Source organism: Taudactylus pleione, unplaced genomic scaffold (genome assembly GCF_031769625.1).
Source record: "Taudactylus pleione unplaced genomic scaffold, aTauple2 ptg000053l, whole genome shotgun sequence".
NCBI lineage: Eukaryota > Metazoa > Chordata > Amphibia > Anura > Myobatrachidae > Taudactylus > Taudactylus pleione.
Window position 1 is genome coordinate 11,101,588 of NW_028284455.1, and position 26,904 is coordinate 11,128,491.

The window sequence follows — 26,904 nt, forward strand, 5'->3', positions numbered from 1 at the left end:
CTGGCTGTGACCAGAGTTGCCATATTATCCCATTAATAAGGGACACATATGAATCACACATGTGTGGTTGCCATATCATCCCTTTAATAAGGGACACATATGAATCACATGTGTCAGAGGGCAGGCTGCGGCAGGTAGGGGTCAGAGGGCAGGCTGCAGCAGGTAGGGGTCAGAGGGCAGGCTGCAACAGGTAGGGGTCAGAGGGCAGGCTGCGACAGGTAGGGGTCAGAGGGCAGGCTGTGACAGGTAGGGGGCAGAGGGCAGGCTGTGACAGGTAGGGGGCAGAGGGCAGGCTGTGACAGGTAGGGGTCAGAGGGCAGGCTGTGACAGGTAGGGGTCAGAGGGCAGGCTGTGACAGAGGAGTCAGAGGGCAGGCTGTGACAGGTAGGGGGTCAGAGGGCAGGCTGTGACAGGTAGGGGGCAGAGGGCAGGCTGTGACAGGTAGGGGTCAGAGGGCAGGCTGTGACAGGTAGGGGGCAGAGGGCAGGCTGTGACAGGTAGGGGTCAGAGGGCAGGCTGTGACAGGTAGGGGGCAGAGGGCAGGCTGTGACAGGTAGGGGGCAGAGGGGCAGGTTGTGACAGGTAGGGGGCAGAGGGCAGGCTGTGACAGGTAGGGCTCAGAGGCCAGGTTGTGACAGGCAGGGTGTAGAGGGCTGGCTGTGACCAGAGTTGCCATATTATCCCATTAATAATGGACACATATGAATCACACATGTGTGGTTGCCATATCATCCCTTTAATAAGGGACACATATGAATCACATGTGTCAGAGGGCAGGCTGCGGCAGGTAGGGGTCAGAGGGCAGGCTGCAGCAGGTAGGGGTCAGAGGGCAGGCTGCAGCAGGTAGGGGTCAGAGGGCAGGCTGCAGCAGGTAGGGGTCAGAGGGCAGGCTGCGACAGGTAGGGGTCAGAGGGCAGTCTGCGACAGGCAGGGGTCAGAGGGCAGGCTGCGACAGGTAGGGGTCAGAGGGCAGGCTGTGACAGGTAGGGGTCAGAGGGCAGGCTGTGAAAGGCAGAGGACAGACTGTTCCAAGTCTCCCAGTGCCCGGCCGACAGCACAGCAACTCTAAGGCAGTGTATAGAGGCCTGTGCTCCATGGCCCCCTGTGTCGTGCACTCAGTTGCGAAAAAAAAGACAGTATCTATTGCACTGGAAATTATTGTCAAATATCAATCACACATGAGATGCCCCTTAATATTCCCAAATTTAAATTGATCAATTTCTGCGTGGGAATGGGGGTGCTCCCACAAATAAATTGAATTCAAACTGGTTAAAGAGGATGAAAGATCTGTATATGGCGCACATAGATTAAGATAAAATATAACTGTTACTGAATCATAAATAAAATATAATCAGAATTTAATATAGGGAAATATAAAAAAATAATAATGTAGAAAGTGTAATTAAATATGAAATGTGTAATCAAAAACACACTATATGCCTATTTTTGGTCTTACTGTATTTCAATATAGTCTTCTGTCCTTGGTTCATGAGTATCACAATGTAGATAATTACACGTGGGTTGGGAACGATCGTTTGTATTATTTATGCATATAAATGAAAGTGGGTTATATGTATTATATTATTCTGGACATATTTAGGAATGCTGTATGCTGACACATAGATAGGGTACATGCTGCAATTAATTATTCAGCCATAGGACCATATTCAATTAGAGGCGAAAAGTCGGAGAAGTTTTGCCTGCCTGACTTTCCGCCTCCTTCGCCTGTTTCAGAGGCGAAAACTTTTCGTGAGCGTCCTCGCTTTTCGCCCAACTCAATTCCTAAACACGCGAAAACGGAAAGTGGCGAATGCGGAACAGGCGGAAAGTACTGTCAGAAGTGGGCAATCAGTCTGTGCCCCAAAAAAAGATGCACTAACATAGGGAATCAATGTAGACGTGTACTAATAGCTCTAATAAAAGTGTTTGGGGTACTTAAGTTGTTCAAATTGCTTCTTCTTAGCGTATTTGCAAAAGTGGTGAAGAATGGCATAAAGCAGTATTTTTTGGTGAAAATAAGTAGTCCAGTCAAATTTGGGGTACTTCTAAATGGGTGCTAGCATATTTTAAGGTTTCAAGAGTGAACTTTTAAAAAACGCACATTCTACATGCACCTGCAATCCCAAAAACACCTGACCCATCCTCGCAGACCCCCAAGAAGTCTATTTTGCTACTTTTTATGCTTGTCCCCCCACTTTTTACTTTTTCGCCCCAAAAATGGAAGTACTTTTTTGAGGTGTTAGGTTTTTATCTAATTTTTTTCCGAGATTTGTCCTTTGGGGGACTGTCCCAAGGGTTCTGGGTCGTTTCCCCACATTTGCACCCCAAAATAAAGAATTTGCACTCTTCACCTGCTATTCTTTGGAGAAACTTTTTTGCCTATTACATTGCATTGAGTTTCCGCCTTGGCGGATTCCGTCTGGAATTAAATTTGGAGAGAAGATCCGGCTTTTCGCCTCTAATTGAATATGGCCTTTAGACGGATAACAGATATTTACATTTAGGTAGTCTCAAACTCCATTTAAATTCCAGCATTAGTCTGTTGATCACGTATTTGTGTACAAAGATCGTATATATACTGGAGGAAACAGTAAGGTGATTAATGATATGTCGTTGGTCAGTTCTTTCTTTTCATAGTTTAACATGTACTAATTTATACTTGACCCACATTTACAAAGTACTCATATGCATATTAGTACTCATTTCATTTTCAACATATATTCTTTCTTAGGAACAGTGGAAATGTATTTCCTTTTGTCAAAGTTCTTTTATACAGTTTATGGGGCCTATTCATCATCAGAGACAGTATGCCCCACAATGATTAAGTAATGATCTCGCTGTGAGGGATACTTAAGTATCCAACTCGCAGCGGGGGAAAATTCATCATTGCTCCGGTGCGGGGACAGCTGCTCCGAAAAGCAGCTGTCTCCACGGTTAGCAGTGCTGCTTTAGAAGTAGCTGCGTTTCTTGACTCTACCCCGTAGCCGCGGCTAAGCATGCGTGGCAAAGCCGCCAAGGAGTCCTTGAGAAGGCGGCAAAAGGATCCGCTCAGATCCCTCTCCGCATCCCTGGAACTCCTTCCCATAGGAAGGATCGGGAATCCGAGATCTCAAGGTGGCACTTGTTCTCGCAAGCAAACTTCAAAAACTTTCAGTTTTCAGAGTTAGCTGAATTTCAGGTGGTCCATTTGGGATCCCTGAAGATGAATGGCCGAGTATGGAAATGTGCAGAAACTAGTGTTTCCGCATGGTTTCCGGGTCTTTCATCATATGATGAATAGGCCCCAGTGTCTCTAAGTAGAATGGTATCCAGAGTACAGTACCAAATAAATGTTGCAACTTACAAGTTTTGTTGCAAGAAATGTAACAATTCGATCCCAGCTTTCTAATATGCTTATATCCCACTGTGTTTTTATAGTAATTACGTTTTAATCAAACATATATTTTCCCTCTATGTATTTTATATTCAATTTAACGTCTGTTTAGTAATTTCTCTGCTGCTGTAAGCATACAGTGCAACTGCACTCTTACATGTTATTTAATAGCACACTCTGAAATAGATATTTGCTTACTTGTTAAGCCACTGATTTACTTTACACCAGTGGCGTCCTTCCCCGCGGTGTCACCCGGTGCAGAGAGGGATGCTGGTCCCATCACTGTGCTTATTACTGGGGGGTGCCGGAGGTGCGGACTGCCCTGTGTGCACTGCCGTCCGGCTCCCTCACAGTGTCAGGAGCCGAGTGCTGCACTTAATTATACAGCGCAGCACTCAGCTCCTGTCACTGAGGGGGAGTCTGCACCCGGGTGTCACCTATTGGTGGGTGACACCCGGGTGCTGCCCGCACCTCCATTGTGACGTCACTGCTTTACACTATTGTTTATTTCACATAGGAATGATTTTTACTATACATCATCATCCAGCTATATTAGCTAGAATGCATTTGCCATTTTACTTGGCTTCAATAATAAGCAGTCCTGCCGTTAGCTTAGTAATGATCAATAGTTGCTCATATGTGACTGCACAAACAGTGCTTATATTTAGTCATGCCAATCAGACTGTACGCTGATACGGATCCAACTTATCAGCTGCAGTCAGTCTAATATTGCAAGGCGGAAACAGTTTATCAGGATTATTGCTTCATGATAAGTAGTAGACAGAGACCAACAAGGATATAGTGCAAACGCCAACAAGCATTTTGTTATCGCTTTGACAGGCTAACCAGAGCCGGTGAACCGGATATTCTTTTAAACTTACATAGGCCAATCATTAATTACCGCATCATATGGGGGCATGTTTCAAATGTCAGACTACATCTAATTAACTCCTTTGCCTACTATTTCCCATGTTTAATGGATCTATGATCTTTATATTAATAATGGGAAATAGTTAATTCATTATTTAAATTTTATACTACTTTGTATTCTGTCAGTGAATGTATGGAATAGTAGATACATAATTTCTGTGATAACAGTCCATATTTATTTGTAAATATTAGTAGTTAAATAAGTATTTATCTTGAGTTAATATTGGTATTAATGCATACATAAAAGGTAAGTATAAAATTCGTATAATGGTAACCAGTGTTTGTCAAACCCAATATTAATAGTGGGTATCTCATTATAAACATATTAAAATTATATATAAATCAGTGATAGTATCATTCCTATTCATTAATATTTGTGTAAAATCCTAGTTAAAGAAGAGAGTTGTTCTTAATATTAATTATAAATAAATTATATTGGAAAAAATTGCCTATGGGGAAATCTATAAAAATAAAATAAATATTACCCTTATGTGATTAATGTGATTCGCTAGTATAGAAATTGTGTTTAGAAAAAATAGTTTAGAAATTATATTAGATGTGAATAGATTATGTGATCAGTCTAAATTTAGTAAAGTGATATATGGTATGAGTAATACTGTGAACATATCCATTTTGTGACAAAATATATCCGTCACAAATATTTCTTAATTATGTTTTTATAATAGTGCAAAAAATTTTATTATTTTATTCACTGCGCCATATACAGATCTTTAACCTCTTTAACCAGTGTGCACTCAGTGGGGAATCTTACCCCGGTACATGCTGGCTGGGAGCCTCCAGGTCCTCGCTGGTCTCTCCCTGCAGTAAGCGGGACCCTGCAGCTGACTCAGCCCCGGACAAACAGCAAGCGGCCATAATATAGGAGTGCCACACCTGCACTGCCTGTTACCAGCTGCATTTAGCCACTGGGCATTAGCTAGGGGCTGCCGGTAACAGTGCAGAGTGGGCCTCAAACAGGGAGCACATCTCAAAAAATGACAATCACCCGGCCAACAGGCAGCTCAATAGGCACGTCGGCCTATTTACTAAAGTGTGTTTTTTTTTAAAAGTGGAGATGCTGCCCATAGCAACCAATCAGATTGTAGCTATCATCTTCTAGAAGGTGCTAGATAAATGTTAAGTAGAATCTGATTGGTTGCTATGGGCAACATCTCCTCTTTTAAGGCCCTGCAGTTTAGTAAGTATACCCCAGGACTCTTTCCGGTGATGCCTATGGCTAGTCCGCCCCTTGATAGCAAGAATCTAATTTGCGGCTATGGGCATCAACTCCACTTTTCCTTTTTTACAAGTTTTAGTAAATATTCTCAACTGTCACAGAATATTGGGGGTTTGGCTGAGCAGATTTATACAATAATATCAATTAAGATATTTTTTTTTATCTAGACTTAATTTTTTTAAATTTCTGTTTTTATACAGTACATGAAATATTTACAGTATGCACAGCGCTCAATGTGGAAAGTTATACTACAACAGTGATCTTTACAGGAGCGTGATACATACAATGTAAGTGGTTTTCTATGAAAGTGCTGCTTTTTTCTAGGCAGCTTTTTCTGTAAGCTTTAGCTAGATAATACATTGCTGATGTAATGTTACACAATATTTTATATTTATCAAACTGTACGCTACTGTAGTTTCCCTCTAATGATTACTGTAAAGATCTTAATTAAAAAAGTCATCACAGATTCATTTAAAAGGTGATACAGATACTCATGTTCTTCTTTGTTCTGTATGTATACTATGTAATATACCATTTCTTTACAATTACTTTTTATTTGTACTTTCATGCTTCAATAAAGAGTACATTGTTTAAAAAAATAAATAATGGAAATCCTCAGAAAAAGATATAAAATCTGAAATACAGATAGCTGTAATAAAAGTAATGTAATATCTTCTTATCTATAATACTTAATATGGAGTTGTCACATGCACACAGTTTAGGCATAATTTTGTGGGTAGAACCAGTGTCCAGCCTACCAATTTCCCAGGAATCAGACAAACTACGGAGATACCAACTCAGTGATAACTATAAGGCCTGACCTATGGGCCTGATTCAGCAAGGATCGCTGATGCGATTGCGGCTGCAATCACGCAAGCAGTTCTGCTGTGAAAGTATTCTAATAATTGCAATTGTAAAGCACTCGCATGGACAACATGCAGACGCCCACTTCCCCTCTCACACATCAGTAATACCTTGCAATCCAGCCAAAACATCGAAGTACATCGGAGCCACTCCCACATTTAAGGCATGTCTGACCCTACCACTAAATTGCTAACTTTCCTACACACAGTGAGAGCTCAGGCTGCGTAAGGCATCACAGTGTCTAATGTATGCGTTCAAATGCACTGGCACGCCTGCGTTTCTTATACCACCCCCAAACGGTACTTCCTTTCAATTGCTCAGCGATGGGTCTGCGTAGTAGTTGCGATGGCAGTTCCGATCGCAATGGCTAGTTCGAGCATGCGCACTGCGATGCATACACATGAACAGTATGAAACAACCGGCGATTGCGTGCGCATTAGCATTTGCGTTCCTTGCTGAATCAGGCCCTATGTTCACTGGGTTCCTTCTTAATTGATGGGGTACATACAGCACTCATGAATATTGATTTAACCAACAAAATAGACGTCTTTACCTTGTGTAAGTGATAGGTGAGGTTCTATTTAGTAATTATGCGTATTTAATGCATCATTCAATTTATTCTTTACAGTACATGAGTACTATTGCAATTGTTTTGCAGTGTATGTATTAACACATACAGTACACAAGTGACTGTACTAAGCTCTGGAAATGATAAATTGTCAAGTGATAAACTACCAGCCACTCAGCTCCTAACTGCCATGTTATAGGCTGTGTTTGAAAAATGACAGTTAGGAGCTAATTGGTTGGTAGTTTATCACTTTCCAATTTATCACTTTCCAGCGCTTAGTACAGATGTGCCCACATACATCTTGCCTCATTGCCCGTTAAACAGCCCTTCTATTCACGCCATGCCGTGACTCGGTAGCGCCGTGCGTCTTTCGTATGACTTTTCCCTTAAAATGCATCTTATTCGCAAAGCGATGCGAATAGAACGCACAAGCAGCTTCTGCTCATTAAAATGATATTTCGCATGCCTAAGTTCTGTGTGCAAAATGTGGGTGTATCTGCATGCAAAATGCTACGCTACAGTATCACAGCCACTGACACTGTAACGTAGCATTTTGCATGCAGATACACCCACAGTCACACACAGAATATAGGCATTCCGCATATCATTTTAATCAGCAGTAGGTGCTTGTGCGTACTATTCGCACCACTTTGCAAATAAGAAGCATTTGGTCGCCTGAAAAGATGATCTGCGCTACCGAGTCACATGACACTCACGAGTTGTGTGTAACACACGGAGGATAATATATGTGGACACATCTGTACATCTGCCCCTAAATTGGTAAAGTGCAAAAATAAATAAAAAGGAGTGGATGTAGGCATCTAATTGTTCAGGAAAGCTTTCTGTGCTTGTTAACAAAATATTTTCAATACAATCACTGCATGTACTGCAGAGCTGTTAAGAATAACCCTTATTAACCATGTTTTCCATACTCACAATCCATAGATCTGAGGAGCGATTTCAAGTCTGTTGAGATGCATGTACAGCTCAATATCGTGTTTCTTCAGCAGTTGGTCTTGGATGTAATTCACCTTTGTCACAATAACAATTGAAGGCCCTATGTCCTGGGGCCTGGCAAACGGCATGGTGGATAGCATTGCGTCTTTCTCCTGCAGTCAGAAAGAACGAGCCGATTACATTTAGCTGCCGGCTTTGTAAGGCAGAGAACTTGTGACAGCTTCCTAATTGTCTAACGCAGTGGTTCCCAAACTGTGTGCCATGGCACCCTGGGGTTCCTTGGGACACTTGTAGGGGTGCCTCAGGTTGGTGGCCCAGCACCAACTCTAATTATTTATGGTCAATGTAATGTTTATATGTGGACAAACAGAAGCGCAAACCTGTCCCCCACAACATAACTGAACCTAAAAATGACAGGTAAGTACAATTTACTGCACTTTACTACATTTTTTTCTGAATTTCTCATTAACAAACGTTTGGCTTAGGGGTGCCGTGAAAACAATGCTGATACTCTAGGGAGCCGTGATTCAAAAAAGTTTGGGAACCTCTGGTCTAATGGTTTATTTTATTGTTACATATTTTCATTCATTTTTTAATATAAAAAAATGAAATTATTCTGTGCTATTCTTTTTTCTACGATGGAAACCAATGTTCAGCTTTTGCTTTCAACTCATTTATGAGCAATAAGCATCAACCGTTTCAATACAGGAAGAATGGGTAGTTCGATCAATACTGGGCAATTGGCAGCCTGTGTTGCCACAAAACAAAAGAGATACCTCATAATATTACAATCTAAATTAATTGATTAAGAGGTATATTGGGAGATTCAGATGGAAGCCCTGCTCTATTGGCCTGTGTGCCGAATAATGTCTACTCTGGCCAGTGCTGCTGTTGCTCAGTAATTTACAGTATGTCTGAGAAAAAAGGCTTGGCCCATGTGTAGCAATCTTTACACCCGTTCTGCAGCTGTACACAAGAGGGGCTGCAAAAGAGAATACTATTAACAAAACATTGTCACCTTAATGAAAGCATAAGGGGGAAATGTATCAAACCTTCCAAAGATGACTAGTGGAGGTGCCATAGCAACCAATCAGATTGTAGCTTTCATTTATTTTGTGCATTCTGTAAAATGATAGCTAGATTCTGATTGGTAGCAATGGATAATACCTCATTTAATCTCTTTTGGTTTTATACAGTAAATCAGCCCCTAAGTTCTGTAGCAGAGTGAAGGTGTCAAACCTTTAAGCCGCATATCCACTACGCGATGTTACTGAGCGATTGCACGATTACGACATCGTAATCGTGCAATCGCGCAGTAATCGTGCACAAATCAGACACTATTATGCCGGAAACGACCAGCGATGCGTGCTCCCGCTGTTCGTTTCCGACATCAATTATTTATTGAACATGCTGGTCTCAATCTGCCGATAATGACAGATTGCCCATGTTCAGAGATGATTGATGTGCCTACACTGAATGATCAATCGTTCAGTGTAGGCACTGCAGGGGAACAGCAACGACGGTACGATTACAATGTTGTAGTCATACTGTCGTGCCCCCTCGCCTAGTGGATGTGCGGCTTTACTTCCGCATGTGGTAGCTTACAGGTTCCCAAGCAACAGTACAGAAGCCACTGAAGACTGAAAATCCGGTTGTTGTTATACTATCAGAATGTAACCCGTAACATAGTATAGATGCTATTTTTATTTGCAACAAGCCAGCAGCAAAACATAGTGAGGAGTCAAAGTAATTAATAAATAGCTATTTCTTCAGACTAACAAGTTTATACTGGCTATTTTTCTTCTGCCTGTGGTTTACCACTAAAATCGAACTATAAGAAAATGTTACTTTAGGCTAAGTAGTTAGGGGAAAAAAATCAATGTAAGTGGAAAATACACAGAAATACAAATATGACCTTCAGTGCACATATCAGCTTTTTAGGTTTCTTACCTTGCGGGAATCTTGTTCATATGTGGAAAACCAAGGTTCTGCGCTTTCCATAAGGTTTAAAAACAAGGCACTAGAAAGAAAATATCTATATTACTATACACCAAATGCAACATGTTGAACATGCAAATACCTTGCTGAACTCATGTTACAAACAAGAGACTGCTGTACAGGTTAGGTAATCTACAGGACATTGTGTAACAAGCACCAGAGGCAGCTAAGGAGGGATGAGGAGGAACACATCTCACCTGCACAACGCAGAATAATTCATATTTATTGACATTTGTTTTATTACTCCTCCCTATACAGTTGTCTTCTGCTACCTGACTCCCATATCCTCCTGCATTAGATGATACTCGTTTACTTACAACTTCTCTCTTGTGAATGTAGAAATAACCTCTTGAACCTTATACAGTAGGTGACAAAATAAAACACACCCTCTTGTGGCTCCCTGGATAGGACAAGAACCCTTTCAACTCACACACATCTGGGAGTATTCCAAACATGGCTATTTTCCTCCCCCTTTCTGGCAGTTATTACGCAGCATTAGACCATGGCAATTGCCGGTGGACAGGACATGTTTCTATTGTCAGTTGTACAGGCAGCAGTACACAGATAGCCGGCACATTCCAGGGAGGGCAGTTACCATTTCCTGGTCAGTGCATTCTAATTGTACTGACTACAACTGTCAGCATGTTTCTCTAATGGCATCAGGAAGGATATCTATAATGACAGGAGTGTGTGCCAGCACACAACATGGAGAAGTGAATTGTGCTTTGTATGTCTGCTATTACACCATCTTTACTCCTCTGTGCATGACTCCCCCCGAGTCTGGTCATCCAGTGTGGTACCTGTTATCCACATTCTCCCACAACACAAAAGCTAAACTACTTAATGCAGAGGTTCCCAAACTCGGTCCTCAAGGCACCCTAACAGTCTGGGTTTTAAGGATACCCATGCTTGGGCACAGGTGACTTAATTAGTACATCAGTATTTTGATTTAACGATCTGAGCACAACCATGGATAGCCCTAAAACCTGGACCATTAGGGTGCCTTGAGAACGGAGTTTGGGAACCTCTGATTTAAAGGGGAAAAAACAATCACATTGTTTGAAATATAAAGTCATTTACAAATTGGGCAAAGGCTAGATCACTTTTGCTACAGAACATTATAAGTTTTAAAATGAGGTCTTAAAACAAGTACATTTAAGCATGGTAAAGGGTTCTAACTTACTAGGCGTCATGTTCCAGGTAATCTGGATTTAATAGAATTTTCATTTCTTCACTGTAAACAAAAAAGAAATAAATTAATAAATCCTTTACTTTGCATTCTCAAATGTCAATAACTTCTGGGTAAAAAAATAGCTATTTTTAAGTTGTTTGTTTTGGAACATATGAAATAAAAGGCATATTTTTCTTTGTAACAGTTATGACAATCATTAATCCTTAGGTTATTATAGCAGAACAAATAAGACAACATTTATCTGTGGGACAGAATCATTGGCATTTATTATTGCCAGCTAAGCAAAGAATCATGATCATGTATATTTCTTATGTCTTATATGTAAATATGAATTTGTATAAAATATAGTGATACAAATAAAAAAAAATATACAGTATAAATGTAAATGATACATATATAATAATAGGCAGGATTTATCAGTATTTTATTTCTAGGACTATGTATGGGGGAAATAGTGTTTGAAAAAAAGAGTCTTGCAGATAGGTGAGTAATCTTGCTGTGTACAGAGGTATCCTCATACATTCTTGCTGCAGTCGTGCCAAACAACCCCTCTTGGTACCAGGTCCTGTGCGACTCTGCTAGCACCAGGCATCTTTTTCTAACGAAAATGCATCTTAAGGTGCGTACACACGATACGATAAAAATGCATGATATGAACAATATAGATCATATCGTTATCGTTCATATCGTGCATTTTTCGGTGCCTCCAACCCACCAACGACCTGCGATGTGAGGGCACGTATGGACGATGAAGATATCGTCCATCGACCATGCATGCTGGCCAACCAGTTTACTATAGGGACCTGCGATCATTGATCGCGGGTCGCTGTCCGTCGTTGGTGGTGTGCTCGATGATCGATATCGATCATCCAGCACAACAGGAAGGTGCAGGGAAAATGTTCAGCGATATCGTTATCGCTGACAATCGTCCCGTGTGTATGCACCATTAGCTGCAATGCGATGTATTAGGCTGCAGCAGGAGACTGATTAATATGATCTGCCAAACTTGTACGAGACTCGTATATCTGATTCTCGGAATCTGTATATGACGTGCTGCGATGCAGCAGCAGCTGCTTTTTTCCACGCCAAGTTCTGTTGTGCTTCATTTACAGACTCAATAGCACACAGATATACAAGTGTTGCATATCAAATTAATCAGCACAGTCTCCTGGTGCGTCCTAGTACATCACATTGTGACTAAGACGCACTACGGCCAGCGTTAGCAGAGTCGCATGTAACCTGCCGGCTGACTTGCACCAGGCATCTCAGTCAGAAGGCCTATTAAAGTTAGATGTATGAGGACACCTCTGTACAAAGAAAATGGAAAACTAAAATTTATTGAAAAAAAAAAAAAAATTGTTTAGATTTGCTTCAAATGGATAAGGACCTGGTTCACATAGAGCAATTATAAGTTTGGTCAGTATTTATATAAATTCCAACAACTCTCACCATCAATAGATGTGTAAGATGGTATGAGTATACAGGTATGCTTCAAACAAATAAAAAAATATTTGTTGGAGATTATAGGTTTGCATATTTCCTTTTACAAATGCTCATCTCTTATTTGACAATTATTGCTAAGAAAACAGTGGTAATATATATTCATGTGTTTGTATATTAGTTGACCAAAAACATATATCTGATATGTCCATCTACCATACATGTTGTTGACAGTGATTAAAGGTCATCTTCGGAACCTACTACAAATAATGAGTATTACATGATAATTTACTAGATGTGTTGTGTGACTTCTCAATGTTTTTACAGCATAAAATATTCATTATATGTTTGTTTTAGCCGAGGTAGCAATATATCTTCAATCCCTATATAAAAAATGCATAGCTGGCACCCGAAAATATTCCTAACATTATAATACTTGGACAATTTATGCATGCATATTCAGCTTATACATCAGTGGCGGGCTGGACCAGGGGGCAAGGTGCCAAGGCCGCGGGCAGTTTGTGTCACTGTGACACAGACTGCACCGAGTGTGTAGTGCTGACCGGATGGAGTTCGGTCAGCGCTACACAAGTGACAAACACACGGCCGCTGGCACCGGCAGCTGTGTGTTTGTTTTGATCAGCAGCCAATGAGAGTCTGTCAGACTCTCATTAGCTGCTGCTGCGCCCACTGCAGGAGCCGCTCCATCTTCCGGGTTCCGCAGTGGGTAATGGGAGAGGCGTCATGATGTCATGACGTCTCTCCCATAATGCAGAGCGGCCTGGCCCGGGAAGGACAGACGGAGGAGCGGATGGCGACGGCGGGAGCGGGGATTGAGGTAAGTGGGTTTTTTTTGTTTTTTTTTATCACGTGTGTCTACTGGGGGAGGGGCGGGCACTACTACTACTGGGGACACTACAAGGGGGGAACCACTACTGGAGGCACTGCAAGGGGGGGGACTACTGCTACAGGGAGCAATATAGGGGGGCTACTACTACTGGGGGCACTACAAGGGGGGGACTACTACTATTGGGGGCACTACAAGGGGGGAACCACTACTGGAGGCACTGCAAGGGGGGGACTACTACTGCTGGGGGCAATATAAGGGGGGACTACTACTACTGGGGACACTACAAGGGGGGGACTACTACTACTGGGGGGACTACTATTACTGGGGGCACTACAAGGGAGGAACCACTACTGGAGGCACTGCAAAGGGTGGACTACTACTACTGGGGGCATTATAAGGGGGGGACTACTACTACTGGGGGGACTACAACTACTGGGGGCACTACAAAGGGGGAACCACTACTGGGGGCACTACAAGAGGGAGGGACTACTACTGGGGGCACTACAAGAGGGAGACCACTACTGGGGGTACTACAAGGGGGAGATCACTACTGGGGGCACTACAAGGGGGGGCAACTACAGGGGGGGGGGCACTACAAGGGGGGACTACTACTGGTGGCACTGCAAGGTGGAGACCATTACTGGGGATTATTAATGGGGGCACTTCAAGGGGGGGACTACAACTGGGGGGACTACTACTGGGGGCACTACAAGGGGGGACTACTACTACAAGGGGGACCTACTACTGGGGGCACTACTACAAGGGGGACCTACTACTGGGGGCACTACAAGGGGGGGGACTACTACTACTACTAGGGGCACTACAAGGGGGGACTACTACTACTAGGGGCACTACAAGGGGAGGGGACAACTACTAGGGGCACTGCATAGGGGGGAGGGGACTACTACTAGGGGCACTACATAGGGGGGAGGGGACTACAACTGGGGGCACTGCTTCGAGGGACCACTGCTGGGGGCTCTATAAAAAGGGCAATACTGGGGGTACTGCATAGGAGGGAGACTACAGCTGGGGCCACTATTTAAGGGGCACTGCATAAGGGTTACCACTATTGGGGGCACTGCATGGGGGTGGACTGCTACTGGGGGCACTATATAAGGGGCACTGCATAGGGGGTACCACTACTGGGGGCACTATACAAGGGGCTTACTACTGGGGGCACAAGGGGCACTGCACAGGGGGGACCACTACTGGGGGCACTGTATAAGGGGCACTGCATAAGGGGAGGGATCACTACTGGAGTCCTGCATAAGGAGGTTCTCTCCTGGGGCACAGGGGGGCACTGCATATCGGCACCACGACGGGGCTGTCCCTAATCTTTATTTTTACTTTACATTAATCCCATATGGACCTGCCTCCTCCCTGGAACACTTGAGGGGGGGGCCATAGCACGCACGTTCTTCGGGCACCCTGTCTACACGCTACTCCTCTGCCAGGGCCGCCTGCATGCATTTGCCCCCCAGGCTAAAAGTTGCCAGCCAGCCCCTGTTATATATATATATATTAGGGGTGAGCGGGTTCGGATTTCTGAAATCCGAACCCCCCCGATCCGAGTCCGATCCGAATCAGGCTCGACTTTTCCCGCCTGACTCGGATCTGAAATCGAGGCAAAACGTCATCATCCCGCCTTCCGAGTCTCGCGGGTTTTGGATCCTATATAAGGTACCCATGTCGGCGCCATTTTCTCACTCGGCTGTGGACAGTGAAGAGGGAGGGTGGGAGTTAGGGCTGTGTAGTGTAGTGTAGTGTAGTGCTGCTGTTGTCCACTACTTCAAAGTCCATAGGGGCTGGCTGTGTTGTGCTGTGCTGCTGTTGTTAATAGGGGCTGTGTCCACTACTTCAAAGTCCATAGGGGCTGGCTGGACTGTGTTGTGCAGTCAGTTCTCCATAGGGGCTGTGTCCACTCCAAAGTCCTGTGCAGTGTCCCAGTCCTAAAGAGGTGCTGTAGTGTTGTCCAGGGGGTGCTCTGTCCATCAGGGGTGCTCCCCCCAAGTGCTAAAAAAATAATATATTTTCTGTGTTTGTGAATTGTGTGCGCAGTAGCCGCACGTGCATCAACAAAGTAGTGCCAAGCGTGCGCCTGTGTCATAAGTAAAGGGCCGGCTGGCTTGACCGTTAAGGGTGCTGTAACCCCCGAAAGTACACTCCAGTCCAAACCAAAAAAAAAATTATTTTCTGTGTTTGTGAATTGTGTGCGCAGTAGCCGCATGTGCATCAACAAAGTAGTGCCAAGCGTGCGCCTGTGTCATAAGTAAAGGGCCAGCTGGCTTGACCGTTAAAGGGTGCTGTAACCCCCAAAGTACACTCCAGTCCAAACCAAAAAAAAATTTATTTTCTGTGTTTGTGAATTGTGTGCGCAGTAGCCGCACGTGCATCAACAAAGTAGTGCCAAGCGTGCGCCTGTGTCATAAGTAAAGGGCCGGCTGGCTTGACCGTTAAAGGGTGCTGTAACCCCCGAAAGTACACTCCAGTCCAAACCAAAAAAAAAATTATTTTCTGTGTTTGTGAATTGTGTGCGCAGTAGCCGCACGTGCATCAACAAAGTAGTGCCAAGTGTGCGCCTGTGTCATAAGTAAAGGGCCGGCTGGCTTGACCGTTAAAGGGTGCTGTAACCCCCGAAAGTACACTCCAGTCCAAACCAAAAAAAAAATTATTTTCTGTGTTTGTGAATTGTGTGCGCAGTAGCCGCACGTGCATCAACAAAGTAGTGCCAAGCGTGCGCCTGTGTCATAAGTAAAGGGCCGGCTGGCTTGACCGTTAAAGGGTTCTGTAACCCCCAAAGTACACTCCAAACCAAAAAAATATATATTTTCTGTGTTTGTGACTTGTGTGCACTGTGGCTGCACGTGCATCAACAAAGGAGCAGCGCCAAGCGTGCGCCTGTGTCCCATAAGTAAAGAGCCGGCTGGCTCATTTCTTAAAGGGTGGTGTAACCCACAAAGTGCACTACTCTCCAGCAAAAATAAAAAAATATTTTCTGTGTTTGTGTGCGCTTTAGCCGCACGTATATATATCAATATAACATAAATGGAGGACCAAACTTTCTCTGATAAAAATAAAATAGGGAAAGATCAAGAACCACTTCCTACTAGTGCTGTTGCTGCTGCTGGGAGTTGTTCATTATCCCAGAGAGGAAGTAGGAACATCACTACTTTTACTAAACAATTGACCCTCCAACAGTCCCTAGCGATGAGGATGAAGTACGACAGCAGTCATCCTGAAGCAAAACGTATAACTGAGGCCTTGACTGCTATGTTGGTGTTAGACGTGCGTCCGGTATCCGACATTAGTGCAGTGGGATTTAGACAATTGATGGAGGTAGTGTGTCCTCGGTTCCAAATCCCGTCTAGATTCCACCTGCATCCTCAAAGCAGCAGCGACAAGCGTGCGTCTGTCTGTTAAAGGGTGGTGACACCCTCAAAGTGTGCTACACAAACAATTAAAATATTGTTCTTTTTTTTTCTGTCTTTGTGAAATGTGTGGGCTGTAGCCGCACCTGCATCCTTAAAGCAGCAGCGACAAGCGTGCGTCTGTCTGTTAAAGGGTGGTGACACCCTCAAAGTGTGCTACACAAACAATTAAAATATTGTTCTTTTTTTTTCTGTCTTTGTGAATTGTGTGGGCTGTAGCCGCACTTGCATCCTCAAAGCAGCAGCGACAAGCGTGCGTCTATCTGTTAAAGGGTGTTGTAACTCTCAAAGTGCTCCAAAAAATAAAAAAAATTTTTTTAATGTGTTTGTGACTTGTGTGCGATGTAGCCACACTTGCATCCTCAAAGCAGCAGCGACAAGCGTGCGTCTGTCTGTTAAAGGGTGGTGACACCCTCAAAGTGTGCTACACAAACAATAAAAATATTCTTCTTCTTTTTTCTGTCTTTGTGAATTGTGTGGGCTGTAGCCGCACCTGCATCCTTAAAGCAGCAGCGACAAGCGTGCGTCTGTCTGTTAAAGGGTGGTGTAACTCACGAAGTGCTCCAAAAAATAAAAAACTATTTTTTTAATGTGTTTGTGACTTGTGTGCGATGTAGCCGCACTTGCATCCTCAAAGCAGCAGCGACAAGCGTGCGTCTGTCTGTTAAAGGGTGGTGACACCCTCAAAGTGTGCTACACAAACAATAAAAATATTTTTCTTTTTTCTGTCTTTGTGAATTGTGTGGGCTATAGCCACACCTGCATCCTTAAAGCAGCAGCGACAAGCGTGCGTCTGTCTGTTAAAGGGTGGTGACACCCTCAAAGTGTGCTACACAAACAATTAAAATATTGTTCTTTTTTCTGTCTTTGTGAATTGTGTGGGCTGTAGCCGCACCTGCATCCTTAAAGCAGCTGCGACAAGCGTGCGTCTGTCTGTTAAAGGGTGGTGACACCCTCAAAGTGTGCTACACAAACAATTAAAATATTGATCTTTTTTTTTCGGTCTTTGTGAAATGTGTGGGCTGTAGCCGCACCTGCATCCTTAAAGCAGCAGCGACAAGCGTGCGTCTGTCTGTTAAAGGGTGGTGACACCCTCAAAGTGTGCTACACAAACAATAAAAATATTCTTCTTCTTTTATCTGTCTATGTGAATTGTGTGGGCTGTAGCCGCACCTGCATCCTTAAAGCAGCAGCGACAAGCGTGCGTCTGTCTGTTAAAGGGTGGTGACACCCTCAAAGTGTTCTACACAAACAATTAAAATATTGTTCTTTTTTTTCGGTCTTTGTGAAATGTGTGGGCTGTAGCCGCACCTGCATCCTTAAAGCAGCAGCGACAAGCGTGCGTCTGTCTGTTAAAGGGTGGTGTAACCCTCAAAGTGTGCTACACAAACAATAAAAATATTCTTTTTTTTTTTCTGTCTTTGTGAATTGTGTGGGCTGTAGCCGCACTTGAATCCTCAAAGCAGCAGCGACAAGCGTGCGTCTGTCTGTTAAAGGATTACATCGGTGACAGCATCCAAGTAGGCATGTCAGACAGTCCGTACCTGTACTGGCAGGAAAAAGAAGCAATTTGGAGGTCCCTGTACAAACTGGCTCTATTTTACCTGAGTTGCCCCCCCTCCAGTGTGTACTCCGAAAGAGTGTTTAGTGCAGCCGGGAACCTTGTTAGCGAAAGGCGTAGGAGGTTGCTTCCACAAAATGTGGAGAAGATGATGTTCATAAAATGAATTATCAACTCTTCCAGGGAGACCAGCCTCCAGAACGTACAGAGGGACCTGTGGTTCCAGCAGGGACGAATTAATACTCTGTGAGGATGAGGATGTACATAACACTGAAGAGGGTGAGGAATCTGTGGATGAGGAGGATGAGGACGACTTCTTGCCTCCGTAGAGCCAGTTTGTGCAGGGACAGATTAATTGCCAGCTTGTTTTGTGGGGGCCCAAACGAACCAATCATTTCAGCCACAGTTGTGTGGCAGACCCTGGCGCTGAAATGATTGGTTTGTTAAAGTGTGCATGTCCTGTTTATACAACATAAGTGTGGGTGGGAGGGCCCAAGGACAATTCCATCTTGCACCTCTTTTTTTTCTTTGCATTATGTACAGTTTGGGGCCTAGTTTTTCAATGCCATCCTGTCTGCCACTGCAGTTTCACGCCTAGATGGGTCACGTGTTTGTGCCGCCCACTCGTGTCGCTTAGCATAGTCATCCAGCTACCTCGGTGCAACCTTTTGGACATAAAAACACTATTGTGAGGTGTGAGGTATTCAGAATAGACTGGAAATGAGTGGAAATTAAGGTTATTGAGGTTAATAATAGCATAGGAGCAGAAAAACCTACAAATTCTGTGATTTTAGCTGTTTTTATGCTTTTTTTCAAAAAAATACAGATCCAAAACACAAAACCCAGAACCCAAAACACGGAAGGGTGGTTTTGGCAAAACCAATCCAGATCCAAAACACGAAGAAAGATCCAGATCCAAAACCAAAACACAAAACACGAAAAGTGGCCGGTGCACACCCCTAATATATATATATATTAGGGGTGAGCGGGTTCGGATTTCTGAAATCCGAACCCCCCCGAGCCCCCCCGATCCGAGTCCGATCCGAGTCAGGCTCGACTTTTCCCGCCTGACTCGGATCTGACATCGAGGCAAAACGTCATCATCCCGCCTTCCGAGTCTCGCGGGTTTTGGATCCTATATAAGGTACCCGCGTCGGCGCCATTTTCTCACTCGGCTGTGGACAGTGAAGAGGGAGGGTGGGAGTTAGTGCTGTGTAGTGTAGTGTAGTGTAGTGCTGCTGTTGTCCACTACTTCAAAGTCCATAGGGGCTGGCTGTGTTGTGCTGTGCTGCTGTTGTTAATAGGGGCTGTGTCCACTACTTCAAAGTCCATAGGGGCTGGCTGGACTGTGTTGTGCAGTCAGTTCTCCATAGGGGCTGTGTCCACTCCAAAGTCCTGTGCAGTGTCCCAGTCCTAAAGAGGTGCTGTAGTGTTGTCCAGGGGGTGCTCTGTCCATCAGGGGTGCTCCCCCCAAGTGCTAAAAAAATAATATATTTTCTGTGTTTGTGAATTGTGTGCGCAGTAGCCGCACGTGCATCAACAAAGTAGTGCCAAGCGTGCGCCTGTGTCATAAGTAAAGGGCCGGCTGGCTTGACCGTTAAAGGGTGCTGTAACCCCCGAAAGTACACTCCAGTCCAAACCAAAAAAAAATTATTTTCTGTGTTTGTGAATTGTGTGCGCAGTAGCCGCACGTGCATCAACAAAGTAGTGCCAAGCGTGCGCCTGTGTCATAAGTAAAGGGCCGGCTGGCTTGACCGTTAAGGGTGCTGTAACCCCCGAAAGTACACTCCAGTCCAAACCAAAAAAAAAATTATTTTCTGTGTTTGTGAATTGTGTGCGCAGTAGCCGCACGTGCATCAACAAAGTAGTGCCAAGCGTGCGCCTGTGTCCCATAAGTAAAAGGCCGGCTGGCTTGTCCGTTAAAGGGTGCTGTAACCCCCGAAAGTACACTCCAGTCCAAACCAAAAAAAAAATTATTTTCTGTGTTTGTGAATTGTGTGCGCAGTAGCCGCACGTGCATCAACAAAGTAGTGCCAAGCGTGCGCCTGTGTCATAAGTAAAGGGCCGGCTGGCTTGACCGTTAAGGGTGCTGTAACCCCCGAAAGTACACTCCAGTCCAAACCAAAAAAAAAATTATTTTCTGTGTTTGTGAATTGTGTGCGCAGTAGCCGCACGTGCATCAACAAAGTAGTGCCAAGCGTGCGCCTGTGTCATAAGTAAAGGGCCGGCTGGCTTGACCGTTAAAGGGTGCTGTAACCCCCGAAAGTACACTCCAGTCCAAACCCAAAAAAAATTATTTTCTGTGTTTGTGAATTGTGTGCGCAGTAGCCGCACGTGCATCAACAAAGTAGTGCCAAGCGTGCGCCTGTGTCATAAGTAAAGGGCCGGCTGGCTTGACCATTAAGGGTGCTGTAACCCCCGAAAGTACACTCCAGTCCAAACCAAGAAAAAAATTATTTTCTGTGTTTGTGAATTGTGTGCGCAGTAGCCGCACGTGCATCAACAAAGTAGTGCCAAGCGTGCGCCTGTGTCATAAGTAAAGGGCCGGCTGGCTTGACCGTTAAAGGGTGCTGTAACCCCCGAAAGAACACTCCAGTCCAAACCAAAAAAAAATTTATTTTCTGTGTTTGTGAATTGTGTGCGCAGTAGCCGCACGTGCTTCAACAAAGTAGTGCCAAGCGTGCGCCTGTGTCATAAGTAAAGGGCCGGCTGGCTTGACCGTTAAAGGGTGCTGTAACCCCCGAAAGTACACTCCAGTCCAAACCAAAAAAAAAATTATTTTCTGTGTTTGTGAATTGTGTGCGCAGTAGCCGCACGTGCTTCAACAAAGTAGTGCCAAGCGTGCGCCTGTGTCATAAGTAAAGGGCCGGCTGGCTTGACCGTTAAAGGGTGCTGTAACCCCCGAAAGTACACTCCAGTCCAAACCAAAAAAAAAATTATTTTCTGTGTTTGTGAATTGTGTGCACAGTAGCCGCACGTGCATCAACAAAGTAGTGCCAAGCGTGCGCCTGTGTCATAAGTAAAGGGCCGGCTGGCTTGACCGTTAAAGGGTGCTGTAACCCCCGAAAGTACACTCCAGTCCAAACCAAAAAAAAATTATTTTCTGTGTTTGTGAATTGTGTGCGCAGTAGCCGCACGTGCATCAACAAAGTAGTGCCAAGCGTGCGCCTGTGTCATAAGTAAAGGGCTGGCTGGCTTGACCGTTAAGGGTGCTGTAACCCCCGAAAGTACACTCCAGTCCAAACCAAAAAAAAAATTATTTTCTGTGTTTGTGAATTGTGTGCGCAGTAGCCGCACGTGCATCAACAAAGTAGTGCCAAGCGTGCGCCTGTGTCATAAGTAAAGGGCCGGCTGGCTTGACCATTAAGGGTGCTGTAAACCCCGAAAGTACACTCCAGTCCAAACCAAAAAAAAAATTATTTTCTGTGTTTAGCCGCACGTATATATCAAATCGATATAACATAAATGGAGGACCAAACTTTCTCCGATAAAAATAAAATAGAGAAAGATCAAGAACCACTTCCTCCTAGTGCTGAAGCTGCTGCCACTAGTCATGACATAGACGATAACATGCCATCAACGTCGTCTGCCAAGGCAGATGCCCAATGTCATAGTAGAGGGCACATACAATCCCAAATGGCAAAGTTCAGGAAAATGACCTTGAAAAAGACATTTAAATCAGCTGAAGAGAAACGTAAACTTGCCAATATGCCATTTACGACACGGAGTGGCAAGGAACGGCTAAGGTCGATCCCTAGTATGTTCATGACTAGTGGTTCAGCTTCACATGACGATGGAAGCCCTCCTCCCACTAAAAAAATCAAAAGAGTTAAGCTGGCAAAAGCACAGCGAAGAACTGTGCTTTCTAAGAAGATATCACAAATCCCCAAGGAGAGTCCAAGTGTGGTGGTGGTTGCGATGCCTGACCTTCCCAGCACTGGACGGGAAGAGGTGGCTCTTTCCACCATTTGCACGCCCCCTGCAAGTGCTGAAAGGAGCACCCACAGTCCACTTGCTGATATGCAAATTGAAGATGTCACTGTTGAAGTACAACAGGATGAGGATACTGGTGTAGCTGGCGCTGAGGAGGAAGTTGGCGAGGAGGATTCTGATGGTGATGTGGTTTGTTTAAATCAGGCTCCGGGGGAGACAGTTGTTGTCCGTGGGATGAAAAAGCCCATCACGGTCATGCCTGGGCAGAAGACAAAACATTCCACCTCTTTGGTCTGGCAATATTTCTATCCAAATCCGGACAACAACTGTCTTGCCATATGTACCATATGTAAAGGTGAAATAAGTAGGGGTAGGGACGTCAACCACCTAGGAACATCCTCCCTTATACGGCACCTGCAGCGCGTTCATAAAAAGTTACTGTCAAGTTCAGAAACTTTGGCTAAGACCGTAAGCAGTCCAGGGACACCTAAATCCCGTTGTCCTGTTGTATCCAAGCGCCTGCAAACCACACCGTCAACTCCCTCCTCGTCAATTTCCTCCTTAGTCAGGATCGGAAGTAGTCCTGCAGGCCATGTCACTGGCATGACTGACTCTCCTATCCGGGATTCCTCTGGAGGATCCTGCATTGCTACGCCTACTGCTGCCGCTGCTGCTGTTGCTGCTGCTGGGAGTCGTTCATCATCCCAGAGAGGAAGTAGGAACACCACTACTTTTACTAAACAATTGACCCTCCAACAGTCCTTAGCGAGGAGGATGAAGTACGACAGCAGTCATCCTGAAGCAAAACGTATAACTGAGGCCTTGACTGCTATGTTGGTGTTAGACGTGCGTCCGGTATCCGCCATTAGTGCAGTGGGATTTAGACAATTGATGGAGGTAGTGTGTCCCCGGTTCCAAATCCCGTCTAGATTCCACTTCACTAGGCAGGCGATACCGAGACTGTACAGAAACGTCAGAAAAAGTGTCCTCAGTGTCCTGAAAAATGCCGTTGTACACAATGTCCACTTAACCACGGACATGTGGACAAGTGGAACAGGGCAGACTAAGGACTATATGACTGTGACAGCCCACTGGGTAGATGTATCACCTTACGCAGCAACAGCAGCAGCGTCACCAGTAGCAGCATCTCAGAAACGCCAGCTCGTTACAAGGCAGGCTACGCTGTGTATCACCGGTTTCAGTAAGAGGCACACCGCCGACAACCTCTTAGAGAAACTGAGGGAAATCATCGCCCAGTGGCTTACCCCACTTAGACTCTCCTGGGGATTTGTGATATCTGACAACGCCACCAATATTGTGCGGGCATTACATCTGGGCAAATTCCAGCACGTCCCATGTTTTGCTCACACAATAAACTTGGTGGTGCAGAATTTTCTGAAAAGCGACAGGGGCGTGCAGGAGACGCTTTGGGTGGCCCGAAAAATTTCTGGCCACTTTCGCCATTCAGCGACTGCGTGCCGAAGACTGGAGCGCCAGCAAACACTCTTGAACCTGCCCCGCCATCACCTGAAGCAAGAGGTTGTGACGCGGTGGAACTCAACCCTCTATATGCTTCAGAGGATGGAGGAGCAGCAAAAGGCCATACAAGCCTATACATCCACCTATGACATAGGCAAAGGAGGGGGTATGCACCTGACTCAAGCGCAGTGGAGAATGATTTCCGTGTTGTGCAAGGTTCTCCAGCCCTTCGAACTTGCCACACGTGAAGTCAGTTCAGACACAGCCAGCTTGAGTCAGGTCATTCCCCTCATCAGGCTTTTGCAGAAGCAGCTGGAGAAAGTGAAGGAGGAGCTAAGACGGAGCGATTCCGCTCGGCATGTGGGACTTGTGGATGAAGCCCTTCATTCGCTTTGCCAGGATTCCAGGGTGGTCAATCTGTTGAAATCAGACCACTACATTTTGGCCACCGTGCTTGATCCTAGGTTTAAAGCCTATGTGGTGTCTCTCTTTCCGGCCGACACAAGCCTGCAGAGGTGCAAAGACCTGCTGGTGAACACACTGTCAGCTGAAGCGGAACGTGACACGTCAACGGCTCCTTCTTCATTTTCTCCCGCAACTGGGGCTGCCAGGAAAAAACTTAGGTATCCTAAGCAACCCGCTGGCGGTGATGCAGGGCAGGCAGGACCAAGTTTGGACATCTGGTCCGGACTGAAGGACCTGGCAACAATTTCTGACATGTCTACTGTCACTGCATATGATACTGTCACCATTGACAGAATGGTGGAGGATTACATCGGTGACAGCATCCAAGTAGGCATGTCAGACAGTCCATACCTGTACTGGCAGGAAAAAGAGGCAATTTGGAGGCCCCTGTACAAGCTGGCTCTATTTTACCTGAGTTGCCCCCCCTCCAGTGTGTACTCCGAAAGAGTGTTTAGTGCAGCCGGGAACCTTGTCAGCGAAAGGCGTAGGAGGTTGCTTCCACAGAATGTGGAGAAGATGATGTTCATCAAAATGAATTATCAGCTCTTCCAGGGAGACCAGCCTCCAGAAGGTACAGAGGGACCTGTGGTGGTGGATTCAAGTGGGGACGAGTTAATACTTTGTGAGGATGAGGATGTACACACTGAAGAGGGTGAGGAATCGGTGGATGAGGAGGATGAGGATGACATCTTGCCTCCGTAGAGCCAGTTTGTGCAGGGACACATTAATTGCCAGCTTGTTTTGTGGGGGCCCAAACGAACCAATCATTTCAGCCACAGTTGTGTGGCAGACCCTGGCGCTGAAATGATTGATTTGTTAAAGTGTGCATGTCCTGTTTATACAACATAAGGGTGGGTGGGAGGGCCCAAGGACAATTCCATCTTGCACTTCTTTTTTTTCTTTGCATTATGTACAGTTTGGGGCCTAGTTTTTCTAACTGCCATCCTGTCTGCCACTGCAGTGTCACTCCTAGATGGGTCACGTGTTTGTGCCGCCCACTCGTGTCGCTTAGCATAGTCATCCAGCTACCTCGGTGCAACCTTTTGGACATGAAAACACTATTGTGAGGTGTGAGGTGTTCAGAATAGACTGGAAATGAGTGGAAATTAAGGTTATTGAGGTTAATAATAGCATAGGAGCAGAGAAACCAACAAATTCTGTGATTTTAGCTGTTTTTATGCTTTTTAAAAAAAAAATACAGATCCAAAACACAAAACCCAGAACCCAAAACACGGAAGGGTGGTTTTGGCAAAACCAATCCAGATCCAAAACACGAAGAAAGATCCAGATCCAAAACCAAAACACGAAAAGTGGCCGGTGCACACCCCTAATATATATATATATATATATATGTATAGAAAGACAAGTGTATGCAGTACATTGCAATATTACAAGTTAAAGACAAGGTAAGTGGTAGATAAGGTAAAGTGTAAGGACATTTGTTCGCCAGTAATTGATGTTTCCTGACCCAAAGAGCTTGTAATCTAAATGGAATAGAGACAAACATATATATACAATAGGGAAAATTAGGAACACAATTTTGCATTCAGCAGAACTTTTAGTGCAGCATATTTAGCTTGCAAAGGAGGAGGTGATTAGTGTGGTGATAAGTGCAAGACATATTAAACCAGTGCAACTCAGTCGCAAAAAAACCCTAATAGTCCTGGTTTAACTAAATCCATGCTTAAGCATAAATGGTTAAATAAAAATGACTGAACTACTATTTAAGACACCTGAGCTCAAGCAAGGATAGCCTTAAATCTAGGACTGTTTGGGGGCTTTTGAGGATCGAGGTTGGGAAACACTGTATTTTACTTAAGGCTGGATTCAATTAGCCACTGTAAGTAAGAACGTGCTAATGAAGTGGGTGGGCTATTCAAGCCAGAGAGAGGGCATTTACAAAGAGTGGCGTGAATATGTTAACCTATAGCTCCGGGCACTTACCCCGGAACCTATGGGCTAACAAGCGTCAGCCGCAGATTTACCGCACGAGGAAAAAGGCTTAGAATTGAATAGCTCCAGGCATAAAAGTCTGAGGCTACTAGCACTATTCCTTGCATGGTAATTTTCACAGCTAATTGAATCCAGCCCTAAGTATTAAGCATCTGTTTTTTGGAGAATTGAGAGATTATTTGACCATTGGCTATTTAATAAGAGGGTAACTCGCAAATATTGAAGACCAGGGGAATGGAGATACCGGTTCCATTCCAATCGTTAAGGATTACAAAAGCAGTCCCCATAACGCTCTATGGGCACTGCATGAAGCCCGATTTACCAAACTCGGATCCCTCTCTGGTAATTACTGATGTGCAACTCGCTGGATGTGCATGCGCAATAGCTCAGCTGGGTCAGTAAGCGATAATTTAACTTTTTAAAATTCAAAAGGAATGAAGTCTGAGCCTGTACCCCTGCATGCAATTATTGATAAATATTTCCGATACATAATTTTCTATTGCTGCAATAAGAATATATAATTATCAAGGATAAAATCATGTCTATGTTTTGTTTAATAACAATTAAGTATGAATTAAAATGTAGTCCTTCATAAATAGGCCCCCAAGAGTCTAGGTATGCCTAACCAACCAATTATACAATCTATTTGTCCGCACGTAGAAGGCAGTGTACACTC

At 44.6% G+C, this 26,904-nt stretch overlaps 1 protein-coding gene across 4 annotated transcripts in view; it reads right to left on the reverse strand.

Moving 5' to 3' along the window:
* Nucleotides 1-26,904, reverse strand: part of TBC1D5 (TBC1 domain family member 5) — a 728,182-nt gene that overhangs the window by 255,550 nt on the left and 445,728 nt on the right. For all 4 annotated transcript variants that reach the window (XM_088463373.1, XM_088463358.1, XM_088463381.1 and 1 more), the window contains 3 exons: nucleotides 11,111-11,161; nucleotides 9,880-9,949; nucleotides 7,909-8,081 (listed from right to left, as the gene is read on the reverse strand). In XM_088463373.1, coding sequence (XP_088319499.1) covers nucleotides 7,909-8,081; nucleotides 9,880-9,949; nucleotides 11,111-11,161 — 294 coding nt within the window. The remainder of the gene's footprint in view (nucleotides 1-7,908; nucleotides 8,082-9,879; nucleotides 9,950-11,110; nucleotides 11,162-26,904) is intronic.